General features: G+C 32.7%; 1 protein-coding gene and 2 pseudogenes across 1 annotated transcript; 2 read left to right on the top strand and 1 right to left on the bottom strand.

The window, feature by feature from the left end:
* Positions 1–5,014: 5,014 nt before the first annotated feature.
* On the bottom strand, positions 5,015–7,954 carry LOC120204815 (annotated as a pseudogene).
* A 2,620-nt stretch (positions 7,955–10,574) lies between these two features.
* Positions 10,575–14,072, top strand: LOC120204813 (annotated as a pseudogene).
* A 6,305-nt stretch (positions 14,073–20,377) lies between these two features.
* On the top strand, positions 20,378–21,119 carry LOC120204761 (protein LIGHT-DEPENDENT SHORT HYPOCOTYLS 4-like). The gene has a single exon (XM_039204786.1). It carries the CDS (start codon positions 20,466–20,468, stop codon positions 21,117–21,119), a length of 654 nt encoding a protein of 217 aa, XP_039060717.1. The 5' UTR covers positions 20,378–20,465.
* Positions 21,120–23,060: the final 1,941 nt, after the last annotated feature.

Raw genomic sequence — 23,060 nt, 5'->3', positions numbered from 1 at the left:
CCCTTCTTTTAATTTTATTGTTTTACATATTTATTGGTTAAAGATCAATTCAGATTGATATTAAAAAATTTCAAATCCCTGTGGATCGACACCTTTCTTCTCTATATTATGTTCTTAGCATAATTATTCGAGAAAAAGGATTAATTATTTGACAATTACGATGCTTGTCAAATTGGTGTCATTGTCAGGGATTACGGAAAAATTACTGATTAAAATTTGTTTTGATTTATGACCAGGAGAAATCCAGGCGAACTAACAGATTAGGTACCTGAGATCGAAGCACTAGCCCAAAGAATACATTCATGGACACTACAAGAAAGGCAACAACAACAACAATAACAACAACAATCACAACAATTTGAATATAATTCGGAGACGCCTTTGGACGTCGAAGCCGTCTCTGACGCCGAAGAAGACTTTGAGAAATCGATTCCAATGGACCGACAAACAAATAGATAATTAGTAGCGGCACCTACCTAACAACGACCATTATGCATCGCATTCCCTCATGGAGAAACACAGATTGAGTTGAAAACGGGTTTGATCCATCTTCTACCTACTTACCGTTGACTGTCCAACGAAAGTCCTCACAAGCATCTTACCAAATTCCATCTAGTTTGTTCTAGCATGAAACCCCGAGTATCCGGTGATCAAATTAAACTTCGTGCTTTCCCTTTTTCTTTATCCGACTTGGCTAAAGATTGGTTATTTTATTTACATCCTAATTCTATTAATACATTGGCTGATATGACTCGTATTTTTCTTGATATGCTTTTCCCTACAGCGAAAGCAAGTGAATTAAGAAGGAAAATCTTTGGAGTACAAAAAATAAATGGGGAATCGTTATATGACTAATGGGAACGATTCAAGAAACTCTGTGCAAGTTGCCCACAACATGGATTGCCGGATCAAACACTTCTTCAATATTTTTACTAAGGATTACTTCCTTTGGAGATGAAGATGATTGACGCAACTAGCAGATGAGCACTCATTAATATGACTCCACAAGCGTCTAGAAATCTGATTTCAACTAAGGCTGCTAACTCTCAATAATTTGGCTATGCGAGTGAACTCACTCGACGGATTCACGAGATAAGTACAATTTCATTAGAAAATAAAATTGATAAATTAGATGATATTGTTCAAACTCTTGTTGCAAGAAAAGCAACTACGGCTAGACTTCGTGGAATATGCACAATGTCATATCATCCCACTGAATGTTATCCGATGTTACAAAAAGATTCTACTGCACAAGTCAACGCAATTGGAAATTTTCTGGCACCTCCCCAGAGACAATACAACCCTAACACGAATACCTATAATATGGTGTAAAACCATCTGAATTTCAGCTATGCACAGAACCAAAAGCCTCCTCAATAACCATATCAACCGAGACCACCTCAACAACAGTAGTACCAACCACCAAAGTCTTCACTATAGTCTATCATAGAGAGTTTGGCATTGTCTCTAGAGAAGTTTTCAAAACTGAACTGAAGCACATCTACAAGAAATAGATAATAAAATTAGTCAACTGGCTCAGACCATGTGACGTATGGAATCGTAGGGAAAGCTACCATCACAAACCGGGGCAACCCATGAGAAAACGTTAATGTCATCACTCTTCAAAGTGACATTGTGACTGCACCAATCCTTAAAAATCTATTGTAAATTCCAAAGAAAAGGAAAAATCGAGATCCCAGAAAGATCATGAAGGGGTTGAAGCGGAAGAAGAATAAGAAAAAGAAAAACCCCAAGAATAAAATGAGGATGTTAATGCCCAAAAAAAGAAAGATTCAAAGCCGACACCTCATGTAATCTCTCCTTAAGCCAAACCACCTCCATTTCCCTCCAGGTTGTAAAACGCGACAAACAAGCTGGGGAAAAGGAAATTCTTGATGTTTTTTGGAAGGTAGAGATTAATATACCGCTTTTTGAAATAATCTGAAAAGTACCAAGATATGCCATATTTCTAAAAGATCTTTGCACGAATAAAAGAAGACTTATCGACACTGAAAAGGTAAATTTAGGTGAAAATGTCTTAGTTGTTTTTCAACACATGCTCCCACCGAAATTAAAGGACCAAGGTATTTTTGCTATCCCTTGTAAAATCGGCAAGGTAAGAATTAAACTTGCTATGTGTGACCTTGGTGTTTTAATTAATGTTATGCCCTTATCTGTTTACAATTCACTTTCCGCTGAGCATTTAAAGAAAACTAGAGTAACGATTCAGCTAGCTGATAGATCCGTCATTTATCCGAATGACTTCTTGAAAAATGTTCTTGTTAAGGTAAATGAATTACTTTTTTTGGATAATTTTTATGTCATCGACATGGAAAACAATCAAACCAATCCTTCTTCCGAAACCCTTCTTGGCCACCCATTCTTAAGCACTGCACAGACAAAATTCTTACTATGGAATTCGATGGTGATGTTGTAAAATTTGATGTTTAGAAAGTGATGAAGCATTTAGATAATGTTGCAAGCATTAATTTTATTGATATTATTGAACCTTTGGTGGATTATTTTATTGAGACTGACTTATCCGATGATTTGTGCAGGGAATTAGAAAACTACGATGAAGAAATCAGGGAGTTAGAAAATATATTTTCTATACAATCTGATTTGCGCCTAACTCAGAGTAAATCTAAACTTTTACCCTCAATTTTTCAGGCACCACAGATTGAACTTAAACAATTACCGGATCATCTCAAATATTCATTCCTTGGAGAAAACACCACCCTCCCGATTATTAATTCAAATAAACTTTCAAATGAGGAGAAAAAAGATTTAGTGATTGTTTTATGCGCACATAAAGAAGCAATCGGTTGGCTTATAGCCGACATCAAAGGACTTAGTCCATCGACATGCATGCATAAAATCAAAATCGAAGAAGGCGTGAAACCATCCCAAGAAGGAAAAGGGGTTTAAATCCTCTAATGATGGAGGTCGTGAAGAAAGAAATTCAAAAAAATTTAGACACTGACATCATTTATCCAATATCCGTTAGTAATTTTTGTAAGTCCACTCCTTGTGGTTCCTAAGAAATCCATAGTAATGGTAATTGAAAATTCTAAAGGTGAACTAGTTCCTACACAAGTTCAAAACAGATGGAGAGTTTGCATCGATTGAATTCACTTACTCGAAAAGATCGCTTTCCGCTTCCTTTTATTGATTAAATGATTGAACGATTAGCTGGTAAATCTCACTATTGTTGTCTAGATGATTTTTCAGGATTCTTTTAGATTCTAGTCGCACCAGAATATCAAGAGAAAACAATGTTTAAATGTTCTTTCGGTACCTTCGTTATCGATGAATGTCGTTTGGACTATATAACGCCCAGGTACATTCCAGAGATGTATGCTTGGTATATTTCCGATTATGTAGAAAAAGGAATTGAAGTTTTCATTGACAACTTACAATATATTGTAATTACTGTGATGAGTGTCTCTTGAATTAACTAATGTGTTAAAACGATGCCTTGAATATAACGTTGTGCTTAATTATGAAAAATGTCATTTTATGGTTGATAAATGTTTAATTATTGTTCACATTGCCTTTGCTAATGGGATTTCGATTGATAAGGCAAAAATTGATATTATCTGCTCACTCCCATACCCTACAACTATGAGAGAAGTTCGTTCTTTTCTTGAACATGCAAAATTTTATCGCAGGTTTATAAAGAATTTTTTCAATATAGCACAGTCGCTTTGCAAGCTTCTACAAAAGGATACATCTTTCGAATTCGACAACGAATGCAAAAAAGCTTACGACATCCTAAAGAAAGAACTTATTTCGGCATCCATAGTGTAGCCGCCCAACTAGGATTATCCCTTTGAGATCATGTGTGATACGAGCGATTCAAGCTTAGGAGTCATGCTCAAACAAAAAATGGGCAAAGATCCCCACTTCATTGTCTATGCGTCTAAAACACTAGACCCAACTCAATGGAATTATTTGACCACTGAAAAAGCATTCTTTGCTATTATTTTTGCTTTGGATAAATTTCGTTATCTTCTCAGCAATAATATTGTTGTTTACTCTGATCATGCAACTTTGAAATATTTAATGATCAAGAAAGAGACAAAATCACGCTTAATCCTATTGATTTTACTCTTACAAGAGTTTAATCTTTCATATTAAAGACAGAGAAGATGTGAAAATTTAGTAGCGGATCACCTAATTCGACTCCGTACTTCTCAAATCAATGAACTAGTTCAGGTAGAATTTCACGAGGAAAAGTTGTTTTTGGCGCAGAAAATCAACAAAAGTTTGACTCCACAAAACTAAAATATATAACTCAACACTAAAAAAAAACACAAGTTGATTTGAATAAATTTAAAAATATTTTAAATAAAATTAGAGTTATAAAATAGAATTCAAATTATGTAAATTTTGCACTCAAATTTTATAATAAGTAGATTAATTTTAAATTTCAATCAAGTCCCTCAATATATATATATATAATAAAAAGAAATATGAGTATATATAATTATAGAAAGCCACTTAAATCATAATCAAATAATACTACAACATTACAAATATTTATAATTAAATTTAAATATGAACTCAAATAATTCAACTCAAATTTTATACACCGGACTCGATTCAAAAAACTTCAAATAAAAATTTACGATATAAAATATGACTCATCAACTCAAATAATTCAAATTTCTTTTACACAACTCAATTCGATCGAATGCTTAGCCTAGTTAAAACTAATGAACAGCTGCTGAAGTCCAAAGAGTGATATTAATGTAATTCAAAAATTTCAAGGGTCAAATTAATTACACATTGTTGAATTTGGACCATAATAGGAAAATCAACCCTTGAAGACTTAAAATTATTTCTAAATTATTAAAAATAACTAATAAATATCAGAGAGAGAGAGAGAGAGAAGAGAATCGTGAATGCATTCAGCATCGGTGAAGGTGATGGCAGTGATTTTCAAATTTTAACATGCATGACAAAATAGACAGGAAGACAAGTCGAGCACGACCTGTGCAACTCGTTGCCATTTAAAATCGAAGCTAAAATCAAGGATTACCGAATAAAAATCCAAAATATTCATGATCAAGTAACATGCATGATGAAGATCGACCCGGAGATGTTGCTTACCGATCATCAACAGTTCATATAGAATGGCTTTTTTTTTTATTCAAAACTGCAGCTAAACCCTATCAAGGCAGAAGAACACTCTTCTTTCAAACACGTTATAGAAATGACGAATGAATTCATGAGAGGCACGAGTATGCCAATTCCTTCTCCTCGACGAGCTCCACTCCGGTCAAGTCCAACTTCTTCCTCGAGAATTCATCAATAGCCAGCCCTAAGACAAAGTTAAAAAAGTTAAACGAGGAAAGAAACTGGCAATTGAGCAAGAGAGAGAAGCTGCTGATGCAAATGGGATCCGTATTCATATTAGTTTAACACATCCCGGCATAAAACTAGCCACAAGTCACGGAGATACTGGGATCATATTTTGTTGTATTCTTACCTTGGACAATTGTCCATTCTCCATTCTTACAAGTAACAGGGAAGGAATAAATGACCCCAGTTGGTACATTGTATGATCCATCAGAGTAGACCCCCATAGAAACAAATGTGCCCTACCAGTATAACCAAATAAACCGGGGAAAAAAATCAGACAGTGACCATATCAAATATCATTAGAAAAAGAACCGATTAACCAACATTGCCAACCTCAGGAGTTCCAAGGGCCCAATCACGTATGTGATCACAAGCAGCACTAGCAGCAGATAGTGCACTTGAGAGTTTCCTAGCCTTGATGATTGCAGCACCACGCTGTTGGACGGTGGTGATGAATTCTCCATTCAACCTACAATGAATCAGTAATTTGAAAATGAGGTCTCAAAAATCTCGGTTCGAATATCTGTTTCATCAGATAACTGACTCTTTTAGTATTACTCACCATTCATCATCCTTAACAAGCTCACGAACAGGCTTGTCTCCAACAGTTGCATGATTGACATCAGGATATTGAGTTGATGAATGATTACCCCAAATAATCACATTCTTAAACATCAGAAACTTGGACATTTAGTCTCTCTGAGATTTGACCTAATGCCCTGTTATGATCCAGCCTTGTCAAACAGGTAATGTTCTTTGCAGGAATTGAAGGTGCGAATTCCTTCAGGATTAAGGCATTGGTGTTGGCAGGGTTAGCAACAACAAGAACCTGAAACAAACATGAAGTACATTTAAGGTCAAACAGTAAAAGAAATATTATTCCACGAATTTTTCCACTTTACAATGCCATCAAAGAACCTACAAGGTCCCATGAAAGGATATGTATGACGTCGCATAAATTGATAGAAACAAAGTAGCTAACTCACTACAATTTTAAGAACTTATAAGAGAATATTGTTTTCCATTCCAGCCAAATCAGTAACAAATCAAAAAATACAGTCGACACTTTGAAAGTTTAAAAACACAGCTTCATAATTTCATCAAATTATATTGCCTCGATCTATATAGGAGTGAAAAAGAAAATTTAAGACTTTTTTCGAACATTTTGTGCAACTAGAGTTAAAAACGTAAACTGGGATTTTTCATTTCACATGTAACCAAAATACTAGAAATTTTAACCTTGAAACATTATTTCTCTCACCTTGCAGTTTGGAGCTGCATGCTGTTCCAGGGCAGACGCCTGAGACTTGTAAATAGAGACATTCTTCGACATAACATCTTTCCTTTCCATTCCTTCCTTCCTTGGGAAACCACCAACCATGACAGCTACATTGACTCCAGTGCATGCCTCGACAACATCGGTTGTAGCAACAACACCTGACCAAAACAACAAAAGGTACATTCATACAAATTCAGTAGAATTTTAAATACAGATCGACAAAAAAATTCAAAACTCAAACAACATGATCAATGATAATGAACAAATATACCTTTTAGAAGAGGAAACGCAGCATCCGCCAACTCCATTCTGACACCATTCAAAGCCTCTGCTGCAGGTGGGATATCGAGCATGTGAAGGATCACAGGCTGGTCAGCACCCAACATGATTCCCCTAGCGATCATGGGTACAAGTGCATACCCAATTTGTCCTGCAAACACAACATAACAACAAATTTTCAGTAAATCGTTTTGGATAAAATAAAAAGAGAACAGTAAGTTAAGTCCAAGATAAGTAGATCAGATTGGGGGGTTAGAAACCGATACATGTATGTGTCCAGCACAGTTCTATTTTTTTCTCTAAGTTTTCATGCATCTGGAGAATCATTGAAGAGTCATATTCCCATATGTTCAAATCCAGTTCAACTCCCAGGAACTAACTTTTTAATGTCGATTCAAAACATAGCAGATTCCTCTACTTTCAAGCGTGAATAAAACGCACAGCTCATTACGGAGTATGTACAATACACTTTCTATTTATTTGTTTATTTTATTTGTCTGTTTGTTTGCTTATGATATTAGCAAGTCAACATATTTATTTTTCACACTAGCATGAAATTCAAAAAAAAAAATCAAATTTTTAAAGCACTTCTTCCATTATTCACCATATAAAATTCAACAGTCACTACTTTGAGCTACTAAGCAAAGATCCATGAAAAATCAAAATACTTCTCAGTAAAATCCTAATTCTAGATCATTTTTCTCTAAATCGAACAATAGTCGGGGCAATCGAAGCATCTACAAACAGTTGAAGTTTAGATCACGGTTAGCTAGATCTGAAAAACGGATATCAGATTCATCCAATAAAAATCACTAGATCTGAAGATTAGATTTAGAACGAGAAATGTTTAAGTAAAGGATCCGATTGATGGAACCATAACAGTACCTGCAGCTCCAGTAACGAGGACACGAACTGGTTCTTTCGCCATTGATGGAGATCGAAGGATAACAAAGAACGATGTCGTTTAGAAAAAGTCTAGCAGAGAGAGTGAGACAGATTTTGCGCCGAGGGGCAATTGATGAGAAGAAAACGTAAGAAATAGCGTTTTTTGTAAGCCAAGAGATGATATTTCCGAGGGGAAATGGTGATAAAAAACAACGGTCTAATTACAGTTTTAGTCTCTCCACTTTGCTAAAATTCATAACTTATATTTCTCTATTATATAATACCAAAATTAGCCCTTTAATATTTAGCCGAATTACCATTTTAGCCCATTCTTTTTTCTATCATTTTAGCCTAATGTTTCAATTTTTGTTAAAATAATTTATATTGAATGAAAATCATTATTGAATAATGGTCAACATATATTATGGACGTAAAATTTATATTTATGTTTAATGGTTAACGTGTTATGTATCACATCATCACATTTGATATCCCATCTATGACCCTCATTTCGTATTGGTCCATAAGTTTTTAAATATTTTAATTTCATCTTTTAATTATGACTATAATTCTAAATTAGTCTTCAAACTTTTAAACATTTCATTTTCATCCCTAAATTGTTATCTTCCTTTTAAATTAGTCCCAAACTTTTTAAATATAATATCAATTATACCAGTAACTCTTAAGTTTCATATTAACATATTTTATTCAAAATCACATATTATTTTGCATATAAAAGCATTCATATATTTGAATATAATAAAAATTTCATAAACACTTAATTGGACAATTCATACCCAAAACATTTGTATGCTATAAAATAATAACAAAATGTGTACTTAAAATACGATCTATACGACGATCGTTTTTTCCACATATGCATATTTCAAACATATATTAGTACTTTAACCAACATGATAGACTCGTATTCATAAATAAAATCTAAAAACGACATTAATGTATGTTCGATACAAATTTCTATCACTAAATCGAAAACTAAGGGATTATTTGTTTACTTCAGAATGATTAAACGCTAAATGATTCAAATATTGAATGATTCAGATGCTCTGTATGAATTAGCTCTGAATGTGACATGTTTTTTTATAATGGTTCTGAATCATTCAGAATGTACTTATGTGCTGAATCATTTAGCACTGTTTTGTTGAATCAGTCAGTACTGAATCATTCAGAGGTGCGAAATAAAAGCGCTGAATGCTGAACGATTCAGCATTCAGCGCTGAATGATTCCATTAAGAGGCAAACAAACAGCCCCTAACTTTAACTTCATAATTAACCTTTCAAGTCCCTTAAATTGTCATTTATCACGACCATTCCCTTCACTTTTCAACATTTCACATTTAACCTCCAATAAATTTTTCCTTAAAATTTAACCCAACATTTTCGAAAATATCCAAAATAGTCTCAATATTTACTTTAATCCATATCAATCATCATATTCAATCAATTTCACATTACTTCCAAACTAATACATTACATTTCATAATTATCACTTCACCACCAACTTCCCAATACTTGCAATTAATCCTCAACCTAATTCAACCTTTCACATTGATCCAAATTCAATATTCCATCCTTCAAACCATAATTTTCATCATCATCATCGCTTCATGTTAAAGTTTTATAATATATTATACTTTTATATATTCATACTATTTTTGTATTCCTACTAATTTTTATTTTTACTAGTATTTTTTCATATTTACGAAAATATTTTTCAAAAATATTTTTAGGATTTAAAATTCATTTTTAATAATAATTAATATTATCTAAAATGTATATTTTAAAAAATTGTGAAATTATATTTTATACAATTAGATATGACATGAAAAATGAAATATTGTTATAAGTATTCTCAACCATTTGACAATAAACGTCAAATCACCCGGTTATAGTTGTTGGTGCTCAAGCCCGTGATCTTTGAGAACAACAATGATTTTTTTAACTACTGAGGTAAGTTGATTCGTGCTCCAAAATCCTCCTTTTAATTTAAAAATATATAAATACAATCTGATTGTTAAACATGTCTAGTTAATTTGAATTTATATTAATTATATATTAATATAGTTATTAAGATAACAATTTCATTTTCATTTCATTATGTTGTAATATTCAACATTTCCCTTATAATAATTTTTAACAATTATATATTATGATGGTAATTATATTTTCGTACAATTACGCAGCAGTGTTCAAACACACCTAATGATAAAATTAGTTTAATTTTTAGACTAATTAATAAATTAAATAGAAAAAGGTATGCCCATTTTCTTGGGGTGTTCAAACTTCTAAAGCCGATTAACTGATGGAATCGAAGTCAGCTGTTAAGATTTTTTTTCAAATTTAGGTTATTGGTTAATTCAACTCGAAATCAGTCGATTAATCGAAATTATCAAATACTTAATACATTATATATATTATTTATATATTACTTAACTTTAAAAATATTTAAATTTCGATTTTAATCCAATTAATCAAATGAATTAAACGAATTAACTAAAAATATAAAATATTTTAATATATAAAATATAATATTTATAAATTTGATTAATTCGATTAACCGAACTATTAACCGAACTTTTTTTTATTTGGTTAATTATTTTCGGAAATCTTTTTATTTAATTAAAAGTTAAAATAAAATAACTTTTTATTAATAAATTTTTGAAAGTTCGATTCAATTGGTTAACCAAAATATATATATATATATACACAGATAAACTATCCCAAGTGGAAAATAATCAATCAACAGACCTGTTGAAATCGGTGAAATCTTCATCTTCGAAACCCTAATTTCTGCTAAAATTCTCTTGATTCCTCCATGGCTACAGCATCAGGTACGTTCTCTATTCCTTCTCACTCGATGCATCTGTTTCGTTTCTTTTCGATGCCAAAAGAGGGATTCTTTTCAAATTTTATCTAATAATCGTTTGTTTGGGAAATTTCAGTGGCGTTTAAATCAAGGGAGGATCACCGCAAACAGCTTGAATTAGAGGAAGCTAGAAAAGCGGGGCTTGCGCCGGCGGAGGTCGATGAAGATGGAAAAGAGATTAATCCTCATATTCTCAGTATATGTCATCGGCGCCTTGGTATCTTAACGCTGAAAGACCAAGTTTAAAGCATCAAAGAAAGTGGAAATCGGATCCTAATTACACCAAATCCTGGTACGATAGGGGTGCAAAGATATTTCAGGCTGAAAAATATCGAAAAGGAGCATGCGAAAAGTAAGTCAAACATCTGTTTCTTCTATTATGTTAATCCGTATTTTTCTGCGGTTCTAGGAATGCCTTGTTTTGTGTGTTAATGGGGATCATTAAGATTACAAGTTGAATTATACAAGTAAATTTATCAATTTTAATCATTTGGGATAGGAAGAGGAACTACAATTCTGATTGATATAGATGGATAATTTGCTAATTGAACATTAAGTTGTGGGTTCAAATCTAGGGAATATTATTTAGTGCTTGCAGTGCGTTTTATTCTTTCTTTTAACTTTCATGTTTATTATACAAGAATAGGGCCACATACCTGTTAGGCGGTTACGTTTCTAACTATTGATTTGGAAGTGATGTATGAGATGTTTTGTTGTCCTAATAAATGGAATTTCTCGTGTATCAGTTATGAGTATATTTAGTAATGATCAAGTTTGTTTACATGTTGAGATAGAACTCGGTTAGACATTTTTGTGGGTAATGATATAGGGCAAGACTCCAGTGATAGGAATTTTTACTGCCATATCAGACGGTAGCTGGATTGTGTTAGCTATTGAAATTCATGTTTTCTTTTAAAAAGAAAAGCCTTGAAATTTATCCATGCATCATGGAGGAATCTTTATCAAATGGCAAATTCAAAAACACTGATCTGAATTCTGTAGCTTATGCCTTCTAAACTTGTGTGGGAATAAAGAGTTTTAGTTTAGTTGAAAATACATGTTTGTGTCCTTTATGCTTCAAAATCTATAGTTATGTCGAAGTTCACAATTTTTTGAATTCCTTTTATTGTTTGTTGTAGCTGTGGAGCCATGACGCATAATGCAAAGTTATGCATGGAGAGGCCTCGTAAAAAGGGAGCAAAATGGACGAGCATGTACATTGCACCCGGAAAAGATAGAGACATTTGAATTGGATTATGATGGGAAGAGGGATAGGTGGAATGGTTATGATGCATCTACGTATGCTCGTGTAATTGAAAGGTATGAGGCGAGGGATGAGGCTAGAAGGAAGTATTTGAAGGAACAACAGCTGAAAAAGTTGGAGGAAAAAAACAGTAAAAATGATGGAGAGGGTGGGGAGGTTATTGAAGAGTAAGAAGAAGAAGATGATGATGATGCTCTGAAAGTTGATGAAGCTAAGGTTGACGAGAGCAAACAAATGGACTTTGCTAAGGTTGAGAAGCGTGTTCGTACAACTGGTGGAGGGAGCACGGGAACTGTCAGGTACATCTATTATAGCTCATTGTTGTATCCTTTTTCATGCATTATTTTCTTATTTTGGCTTTAAATATCAGTGTTTCTTCTGTGCAATAATACAAGTATTGTCACTTCATATTTGCCTCTCTTTTAGGAATTTGCGTATTCGGGAAGACACAGCCAAGTATCTTTTGAATCTTGACGTGAATTCAGCCTACTATGATCCCAAGACGTGATCAATGCGCGAGGATCCGCTTCCTGATGCGGATCCAAATGAGAAGTTCTATGGAGTGAGTGCTGTGCAGAAATTTTTCCCGTTAAATTTTTTTTCTTCATATTTTTATGTCATAAAGTTTAATCAATTATGCAATTCTGACTTGTTTATGTGTTACCTTGCAGGGTGATAATCAATATAGACAGAGTGGCCAAGCATTAGAGTTCAAGCAGCTCAATATCCATGCATGGGAAGCATTTGATAAAGGTCAAGATATTCATATGCAGGCTGCTCCATCCCAAGCTGAACTTCTTTTCAGGAATTATAAGGCCATTAAAGAGAAGTTAAAATCAAAGACCAAGGATACAATTATGGAGAAGTATGGTAATGCAGCAACTGAAGAAGAGATCCCAGTGGAGCTTCTATTGGGACAAAGCGAGAGGCAAGTGGAGTATGATCGTGCTGGAAGGGTTATAAAGGGAATGGTACGTATGACACTAAGTTTCTGCTTATTCTAGTTATTTGTGATTTGCCGCCCCTTCCGTCACTTTATTTTTAAGGGTTTCTCTACTTAATTCCGGTCTCTTCAAATCTGCTACTATGCTTGTTCCATCTTTCCTTTGCTAAAGGTGGCTTGATTTCATCATGAATCTTGGTTTTGGTAAAACTAAGACGCATGCCAATATATGTAAATCATATTAAGTGTTATCGACTTTTAAAAGTGAGACTTCTGAATAATATTGGGAACACACGTCATCTTGCTCTCTTTTTTTCCCTTCATTTTCATTATTTAAGCTGGTTAATTTTGTTTATGAACTTTCTTCCGCAGGAAACAGCCCTTCCGAAAAGCAAGTATGAAGAGGATGTCTTCATTAATAACCACACCACTGTTTGGGGTTCAAGGTGGAAGGATCACCAGTGGGGTTACAAGTGCTGTAGACAGACAATACGCAATAGTTACTGTACTGGTGCCGCCGGAATTGAGGCTGCAGAAGCATCAGCAGACTTGATGAAGGCAAATATTGCACGTAAAGTGTCTGAAGGTGAGTTCCTACATAGACACTTGAAATTAGTTCTTTAAGTCGGGATGCATTCTTCTAAGTTTATATTTTTCGTTGCGAGTAATTTTGGTTTACATAAATTCATCTAATGGGAGTCTAGATAGAGAGCTAGCTTAATCTTCTGCTGTTTCTAGTTCCATGATTTTGGCTCTGAGTTTAATACTTTCATGTTTTTAATCCTTGCATCTCTATTCCCTGCACAGATGATGCTCCTCCTGCAGAGGAGAAGAAACATGTTACGTGGGGTTCTGATGTACCTGAGGACCTTGTTCTTGATGAAAAGCGCATCACCAATGCTCTGAAGAAGGTAAACATGATGTACAACATGACTTCTATCCCGTTGTGTACCGAAACGGTCATGTACTTATCTATCATGCATGCTTAATCTTTGCAGGAGGATGAGAGGAGGAGAGAAGAGAAAGATGAAAGAAAACGCAAGTATAACGTCAAGTGGAACGATGATGTTACTGCCGAGGAAATGGAGGCATATCGAATGAAAAGGGTACACCACGACGATCCAATGAAAGATTTTCTAAATTGAAACTCGACTCGTATTGACGAACAAAGTGAATGCTCTGAGTTTGGTTTTATTTTGTTTGTATGATGCACTGAGATGTATTATTAGACTTCAATGACAAGCAGTGAGTTTACTCATAAAACCTGATTAGCATCAATGTAATTAGAATAATTAAGATTTTGATTGGTTGTAAAGTTTCATTTTAGGAACATAAAATCTCAAAAAGAGATCCCAATGGTCGAAAAAAGGAAGATTGAGAGACACAATATGTTAGTTTACCACTTTGCTTTTTGATAATTAAAGTGAAAAGGCAAAGTGGGGAGACAAATTCGGGTAGTATTTGCTTTGGATATGGATTTTGATCCTCTATTCTATGAGTGAATTCCTAGCTAATCTAATACCCCTTGCCTTAATTAATAGCCACTAATTAAATATAATTTGAACAGAGAATATATATTTAATTTAAGATTTTGTTTTTGTTTTTTGTTTTTTTTTTTGGAATATTATGATTTTTTTGGTCTTCAGAACAAGGAAAGATGCCAATATAATCTCTTTCAATCAATCTCTTTTTGTTTATTTCTAGTTTTTTTAGTCAAATTATGAGATATCAGAGGTGTCGGAGTTTATATTTTGTCCACGTTTTGATTTTTTTAATAATAGGGTAAATTACAAATTTCACCATTGAATATTCTCTCTCTTATTTTGCTCACTAAACTTTAAAAGTTTTCAATTGCTTCATTAAACTTAATATATAGGGTTTTTTTTGTCACTAAATTTTACTCTCTCTCTTATTTTGGTTAATCCATCGTTAAAAATAACACTATTTTAAAAAGAACAAAATTTTCATAAAAAACGACGTACTTTTATATCTATATAACAATCCATTTATCGTCGTTAACTATTTAATAGTCGAGTGACTAAAATACTTATTGTATTAAGTTTAGTGAGGAAATTAAAAAGATTTAAAGTACATTGAGTGAAATGGAAGAGAGAAAAGTTCATTTGTCAAATTTGTAATTTACCCTTAATAATATTGAATTTACCTTATTTGGTATTGTATTTTCAACATTAATTAATACATAGTTATTAGGGCTAAGGTTAAATTATAATTTTTTATGAGGATCCTGTAATAATTTTACTATTTTATTAACTAAAAATATTTACAATTTTTTAGAATAAACGAATCTTATTAAGGGTGCAAATGGAAACTTTATAATTTTATTTACTAAAATTTTGAAATTTTAGAGGATTCAAATAAGAATTTTACCAAAACTAAGAGGAAAGTGTCCTTTCACGTACATGAATATCTATAACTATTTGATTGAAGGGCATGTAGATTAAAGTTTGAACTCTAAAAATCTATTAGATATAACCTGTTAAAAGAATATGTAACTTAATTATGATTAAATTTTGGGTTCGATAATCGATTTTATTATAGTGATTTAATCATTAATTTCATATTTTTTTCCGAATAAATAAATTAAATTTAAGAAGAAGAATAAGCAACTAGACTCCTCTCTCTATCAAAAATGAGGAAAAAGAAAGAGGAAAATACAATTTTAACTGAAATATATTATTTGTTATAATTTATGGTAAGTTTGATCAAAACGAAAGAAAAATGATAAAATCGTTAAAAAATAGAATTTTAAGTAATACGTAATAGATAAAATATTAATTTTTTCTTAACTTGTAATAACGAACATTATACAAAGAAATTAATTGAATTTAAGCTCGATAAAATGTAACAAACCCTTAATTTAATTCAATAATTAGGTCTTAAATCCATTTATAAAAGTCTCCTATTTGAATCTTATCCAAAATATTTATATTTGTCCCACTTTATTACCAATAAGACAATAATATATGTTATTGTCTTAACGAATAATATTAATTTATTAAAAAATAACATGTAAATATATTAACTCGACTATTATTGATATGAGTATCACGTCGATTATTATTGGATGTAAAAGATAAAAAATCTTTCAAAATTTTGATCCAATCTTTTCATAAAATAAAGAGCGGATAGGGGCAGTCGTCCTCTTAAAATTTTAAAATTATTATATATTTTAGATTTTTCAATGTGTTTTTTATTGAAAATTTGTCTTAGTCCTTATAAAATCTTATAAGTTTAAGTTTACCTTTAAAAATTTAAAAATTTAGATTTGTCCCTAACATTAAATACCGCATCCGTCACCCGATGAATCTATTTGACGAATTGAAAGTTTTCCTGAATCGGTCCAAAAATAGGGTTTGAAACTGTAGGTCACATTAACTGTTTGTTAATAAACTCTTTGCTTGATTGACTCATGCTTCCGGGTAGGGCAGTAAATGAGACGAGACAGATCGTGAGTTATTCGAGATCAATTCGATCAAGGCTCGATAAATACTCGGATCGAATAAATTCGACTCGAGCTCGAGTTCTTAACGAGCTGAAACGAGTTACTCGATATTCGACTCGGAAAAACTCGCGAGCAGCTCGAAAATATAATATATTAAGATTTTATTTTTTAAAAAAATAAATTAATAATAATATTAATATTTATGTATTGATTTTTTTTAAAAATATATATAATAAGATTTCATGTATTTAAGGTTTATGTTCGAGTTTGAGGCTTCAATCGAGTTAAGTTTAAGAATTTTTTTCATTTCGAGCTGCTCACGAGCTTCAGTTCAGGATTTCGAGTTCAAGTCGAGCTTTAAAATTTTAAACTCGCGAATTTTCGAATCGAGTCAAACTCCATTTCAGAGTTTTCGAGTCGAGTCAAGCTCAACAATACTCGAACTCGACTCTGCTCGTTTAAGTGATGCAAGTTACGCCTCTGCTTCAAAATTTTGCTTTCGTAAATTCATAAACAAAAACACGAGTACGTGAATTATTAGTACAATTAAATATTCTAATTAAATTGTTTATTTTCGAATTTCATTTCATGGATTAAAAATCATATATTTTTATTGATATGAAATTATTATATAATAATATATGTTTAAAAAAATTTCAAGTCTCAATTATTTAATAACAAACACTTAAATATATTTAGAGATGTCATGCTCGAATCTAAATTCTCTAAAATTAACAACCAATCGCTTAAGCCAATAAAATCATTTACTTTGGGCCTTTAAAATCAATTTTTTTTATTAATATAGAGTAAGTACATGATAATATATGTTTAAAAATAACTCTCAACTATTTAACATTAAACACTCATACTCTTCGGTAGCGTTTGGTTCGCTAGAATGTTTCTGAGGGAATTGGAATCTGTGAATGAATTAGAATCTGTCAGGAATTGGAATCCAATTCCATATTCTGTTTGGTTGGCAGGAAATGGAATTGGAATCAAATTCCATATTCTGTTTGGTTCGCAGACATGTCAGATGAATTTGATTTCAATAATGTAAAATGACAGAATTCCCCTTCTTGTTTTTTGCTTTATTTTAGTTTGTTTTACAACTTACATGTAGTAATATATTATAAAAAATTAAAAAATATTAAATTTTCATTTTATTAATTGATTATCCATTTCAATACATTATAAAAATCATGCTAATAAATATCATAAGTTAAAATCATCGCAATCAAAATATGTTAATAAGTTACCAAAAGATAGAGCAATATTTCGATACATTCCAATCAGAGTATGTTAACTAGTTACCAAAAAATATACCAAAAACTATTTTTTATTCAATATATGAATTAGAAACTCGACCCGAGACGACACGGAATAATAAAAAAGTATTTTTATTCAATAAAAACATTGACTTAATTGAAAAAAAAATTATATATAGAGGGGTATTATTGTAATTATTCTTAAATATATAAGGTAAAATTATATTTTTTCGGGTCGGGTCCGGTTTTTTCATCCTAAACCCGAATTCGACCAGACCTGAATATCACACTTAAAAAAACCGGACACGACCCGAATATCACACTTAAAAAAATCCGACCCGACTCGACCCGAATATCATGCTTAAAAAACCCGACCCGAACAAAATAAAGTTTCACCCGATCCGACCCGAAATAATAAAAAATTATTTTTATTCAATAAAAATAGTGACTTAATTGAAAAAAATTATATATATAGAGGGGTATTACTGTAATTATTTCTAAATATATAAGGTAAAATTATATATATTTTCGGGTCAGATATTTTTCACTCTAAACTCGAACTCGACCCGACCCGAATATCACACTTAAAAAAACGACTCGACCCGAATATATGAATTAGAAACCCGACCCGACCCGAAATAATAAAAAAAATATTTTTATTCAATATATGAATAAGTTACCAAAAGATTGATGATGGTAGTATGATTAAATTTCAATTTCCTCCATCAAGAGAATTAAATTTCAATTTCCTCCATCAAGAGAATTGAATTTCATCCATTTATTGATAGAATTCACTTTCCCTCATTTGATGAAAAGTTGAAACCATGAGGGATTCCAACTCTCTTAAAAAACTTGAACCAAACATGAGAAAGTGGTAGAATTAAATTCCAATTCTCACCAATTTTAAGGGATTTATACCAACCAAACGTCACCTTAATATTCTTGATGCTCGAACTAAAGATCTCAAAAAATAATAATAATTCAGTTACTACTTAAACTATTGGTTCATGCTGAAATATATAATAAAACTGAAAAAGCAAATACAAGATTTCTATGTAAATTACATATTTATCCTTAATTATTGTGAAGGTTGGGAGGGTAGAATAGTGAAATGGGAAAAGGAGACGTCAAATGTCAATCAAAAAGGGGAGGGGGGAGAAACAAAATCATGTTATTCCACCCTAAATGGCTTTATCATGTCTCCATCATCTCTTTCCTAAACTGTAGAAAGCCTCACCCCATTTCCAAATACAGCCCCCACTCTCTTTCTCTTTCTCACTGAAGTGATAGCTTACTTCACCCATTTTCATGGGACTAAATATTCATAAAAAAATATATGTAGTTTCATTTTGAAAAATACTTTTAATCAAGGTGATTATATCAAAAAATTACCTTTTCACACTATATACATGTCAAACATCTTTCTATCTTTAATTATTGATCTAACATCATTTGCAAAAAGGCGCACCCCTGAAGCGCACCTTAAGCTGATCTGACGCCACGTGAGGTAAGGCGCGTCCCTTGAAGCGCGTCTTACGCTGACATGGATACACGCTGGCTAAATAGCATCCCCGGGGCACGCCTTATGCCACGTAGGGGTATAACGCGGTGCAGAGGCCGCGCCTTTGCTTTAACACAATTATGCAAGGCGTTGTTCAGGGTCGCGTCTTTGCTTTAACTCTGAGACAGTTATCTTTAACATAGTTGCAGAAAGACGCGACCCCTGTACTGCGTTATACCCCTACGTGGCATAAGGTGGCCCCCAGAGGCCGCACCTTAGCCAGCGTGTACCCATGTCAGCATAAGGAGAGCTTCAGAGGGCGCGCCTTACCCCACGTGGTGCCATATCAGCATAAGGCGCGCTTTAGGAGGACACCTTTCTGTAAAGGGTGTTAGATCGATAAATAGAGATGAAATGGTGTCTGACAGGTATATAATGTTTGAAAAGATGATTTTTCGGTATAATCACCTTTAATCAATTAATGTGTCTATCAAATTTTACTGAGCGTCTCAGTAATTAATACAATGGTTGTTATCTCTGAAAGTTTTAGGTTTGAGCACGTCATCTATAAGGAATATTTGAATGTTTATTGTCAAATAGATATTACCTTGTAATCATCACAGATTAATAAAATGTCTATATTAATCATTAAATTCATTAAGTGATATCAGTGGTAAAAAAAAGAATGATACTTCTCTCTAAATATCCCCTATTCAAATTGTTGCGTTTGTAGAATGTGTGCATCGTCAATAACTTTTCTATAACCGGAGTAATATCGATATCTCTTATGTTATGTTTAGGGTTTAAGATTTTAGATATAGAATTAAAGTTTATGGTTTAAGGGTTTAGGGGCTGGTGTTCAAAATTATTCAAATATATCACATGACATTCAAACAAACACACTTAACTATAATTACCATTTGATTATTATAATAATTATTTAGATATATCACTCATTTGTAATTATTGATTATAAATAATTACACTTAATTATAAAAAATTATATTTTATTTATATTCACATGTATGTGTGTATGCATGATGAGAAGCTTTCAAGTTATCTAGGATTGATCAAAGAAAAGATTGAAAGAAACCTCAAAGAAAAGCAATGGGGACTCTCACTATACCCTACCTTTCACTACATACTACTCTTTTCTCCCCTAAATTCCCTATATATTTTATATCTCATAAATAATTATTGTTCACAAAAAAAAAAAACTCCCTATATACCCTTCTCATCATCATCTTCTTTCTCCTGCCATTGTTGAGTCTTCGTTTCCTATGTGAAATTCTATCTGTTTTCAATCATCCATCGATCTCGATAAATATTTATATGGATTCTCTTCAGGGTTTCAAAACCTCGGATTCAAGCCCTTCTTCCGCCACCATTTTGAACCCATGTTTCCCTGCAGACCTCTCCATCGCCACCGCAAGCACTACCGTGAACACCACCATCACTATGACCTCTAACACCAAAGCGAATCCTTTACCAGCCGCTGCCAGCTCTTCTCCTCCTCCTTCGACTCTCAGCCGCTACGAGAACCAAAAGCGGCGTGACTGGAACACTTTCGGGCAGTACCTCCGGAACCACCGACCGCCGCTCTCGCTCTCCCGCTGCAGCGGCGCTCACGTCCTGGAGTTCCTCCGGTACCTTGACCAGTTCGGGAAAACCAAAGTACACACCCAGCTTTGTCCTTTCTTCGGTCACCCTAACCCTCCGGCTCCATGCCCTTGCCCTCTCCGGCAAGCTTGGGGAAGCCTCGATGCTCTCATCGGACGCCTCCGTGCCGCCTACGAAGAACACGGCGGCAAACCCGAAGCTAACCCTTTCGGTGCCAGAGCTATTAGGCTTTACCTACGTGAGGTTCGTGATTCACAGGCTAAAGCGAGAGGCATAAGCTATGAGAAGAAGAAACGAAAGCGGCCACCTAAAGCTCCACCACCACAGCCACCGTCTCTTCCGCCAGATCCCAACCAAAACCAGTAAGCAAAAACACAAAAAATTAAAAAAAATGAAAAGGCGTTATCATCTATCTGCATGGCAAAAGGGTTTCTCCAATGTTTATTTTCTTAATGATCAGTCATCTTGTAATTACTTTAATCTGCAATTATTGGGTCGTTCTGTCTTAAAGAACTTTCCCTTCTGCATTTCATCTTCATTAATGGATATTACCCTACATTTTAATGACTTCATTTCATTTACTATGATCAAAACAGCAGTTGTTGCAGTGTACGTCCCATTTGTAGTAATTAACGGTAATTACTGCTACTAATCAACGCTTATTATCATTATTATTATTATATAATGATTATAATATAATATATGTTTAGAATTTTCTTAGTTAATTTTAAATGAATGTGCACACACACCGCAGACGCAACAGCGGCTAGAAACAACACCCTATTTTACCACAAAGGTGGTTAACAGGATTCTAATCAAACACTTAATAGAATATTTAGCTATGGGAAATATGACAAATCAATCAAGTACTGATAAGGCCTAAAGGAATCATGCGTTCAGGTGGGCAAACAGAAACATTCCTGTTTTAGTATCATTTATGTTCCTTCCTTCTTTCTTATCTTATCTCTTGCTTGCCTTTTCTGTGCTTTATTCTATTCTATGTATGCATGTGTATGTATGTATGCATGTGTATGTATGTATGTATGTATGTATGTATGTATGTATGTATGTATGTATGTATGTATGTATGTATGTATGTATGTATGTATGTATGTATGTATGTATGTATGTATGTATGTATGTATGTATGTATGTATGTATGTATGTATGTATGTATGTATGTATGTATGTATGTATGTATGTATGTATGTATGTATGTATGTATGTATGTATGTATGTATGTATGTATGTATGTATGTATGTATGTATGTATGTATGTATGTATGTATGTATGTATGTATGTATGTATGTATGTATGTATGTATGTATGTATGTATGTATGTATGTATGTATGTATGTATGTATGTATGTATGTATGTATGTATGTATGTATGTATGTATGTATGTATGTATGTATGTATGTATATGTATGTATGTATGTATGTGTATGTATGTATGTATGTATGTATGTATGTATGTATGTATGTATGTATGTATGTATGTATGTATGTATGTATGTATGTATGTATGTATGTATGTATGTATGTATGTATGTATGTATGTATGTATGTATGTATGTATGTATGTATGTATGTATGTATGTATGTATGTATGTATGTATGTATGTATGTATGTATGTATGTATGTATGTATGTATGTATGTATGTATGTATGTATGTATGTATGTATGTATGTGTATGTATGCATGTATGTATGTATGTATGTATGTATGTATGTATGTATGTATGTATGTATGTATGTATGTATGTATGTATGTATGTATGTATGTATGTATGTATGTATGTATGTATGTATGTATGTATGTATGTATGTATGTATGTATGTATGTATGTATGTATGTATGTATGTATGTATGTATGTATGTATGTATGTATGTATGTATGTATGTATGTGTATGTATGTATGTATGTATGTATGTATGTATGTATATGTATGTATGTATGTATGTATGTATGTATGTATGTATGTATGTATGTATGTATGTATGTATGTATGTATGTATGTATGTATGTATGTATGTATGTATGTATGTATGTATGTATGTATGTATGTATGTATGTATGTATGTATGTATGTATGTATGTATGTATGTATGTGTGTGTGTGTGTGTGTGTGTATGTATGTATGTATGTATGTATGTGTGTGTGTGTGTGTGTGTATGTATGTATGTATGTATGTGTGTGTGTATGTATGTATGTATGTATGTATGTATGTATGTATGTATGTATGTATGTATGTATGTATGTATGTATGTATGTATGTATGTATGTATGTATGTATGTATGT

This window comes from Hibiscus syriacus, unplaced genomic scaffold (assembly GCF_006381635.1).
Source record: "Hibiscus syriacus cultivar Baekdansim isolate YM2019G1 unplaced genomic scaffold, ASM638163v2 tig00011718_pilon, whole genome shotgun sequence".
Taxonomy (NCBI): domain Eukaryota; kingdom Viridiplantae; phylum Streptophyta; class Magnoliopsida; order Malvales; family Malvaceae; genus Hibiscus; species Hibiscus syriacus.
Note: the sequence above shows the minus strand (reverse complement) of the source record. Positions and strands in the feature narration are given on the sequence as shown.

What these genes read in the sequence shown, in the direction of transcription:
- LOC120204761 (XM_039204786.1), top strand. Translation starts at nt 20,466, where the DNA reads ATGGATTCTCTTCAGGGTTTCAAAACCTCGGATTCAAGCCCTTCTTCC.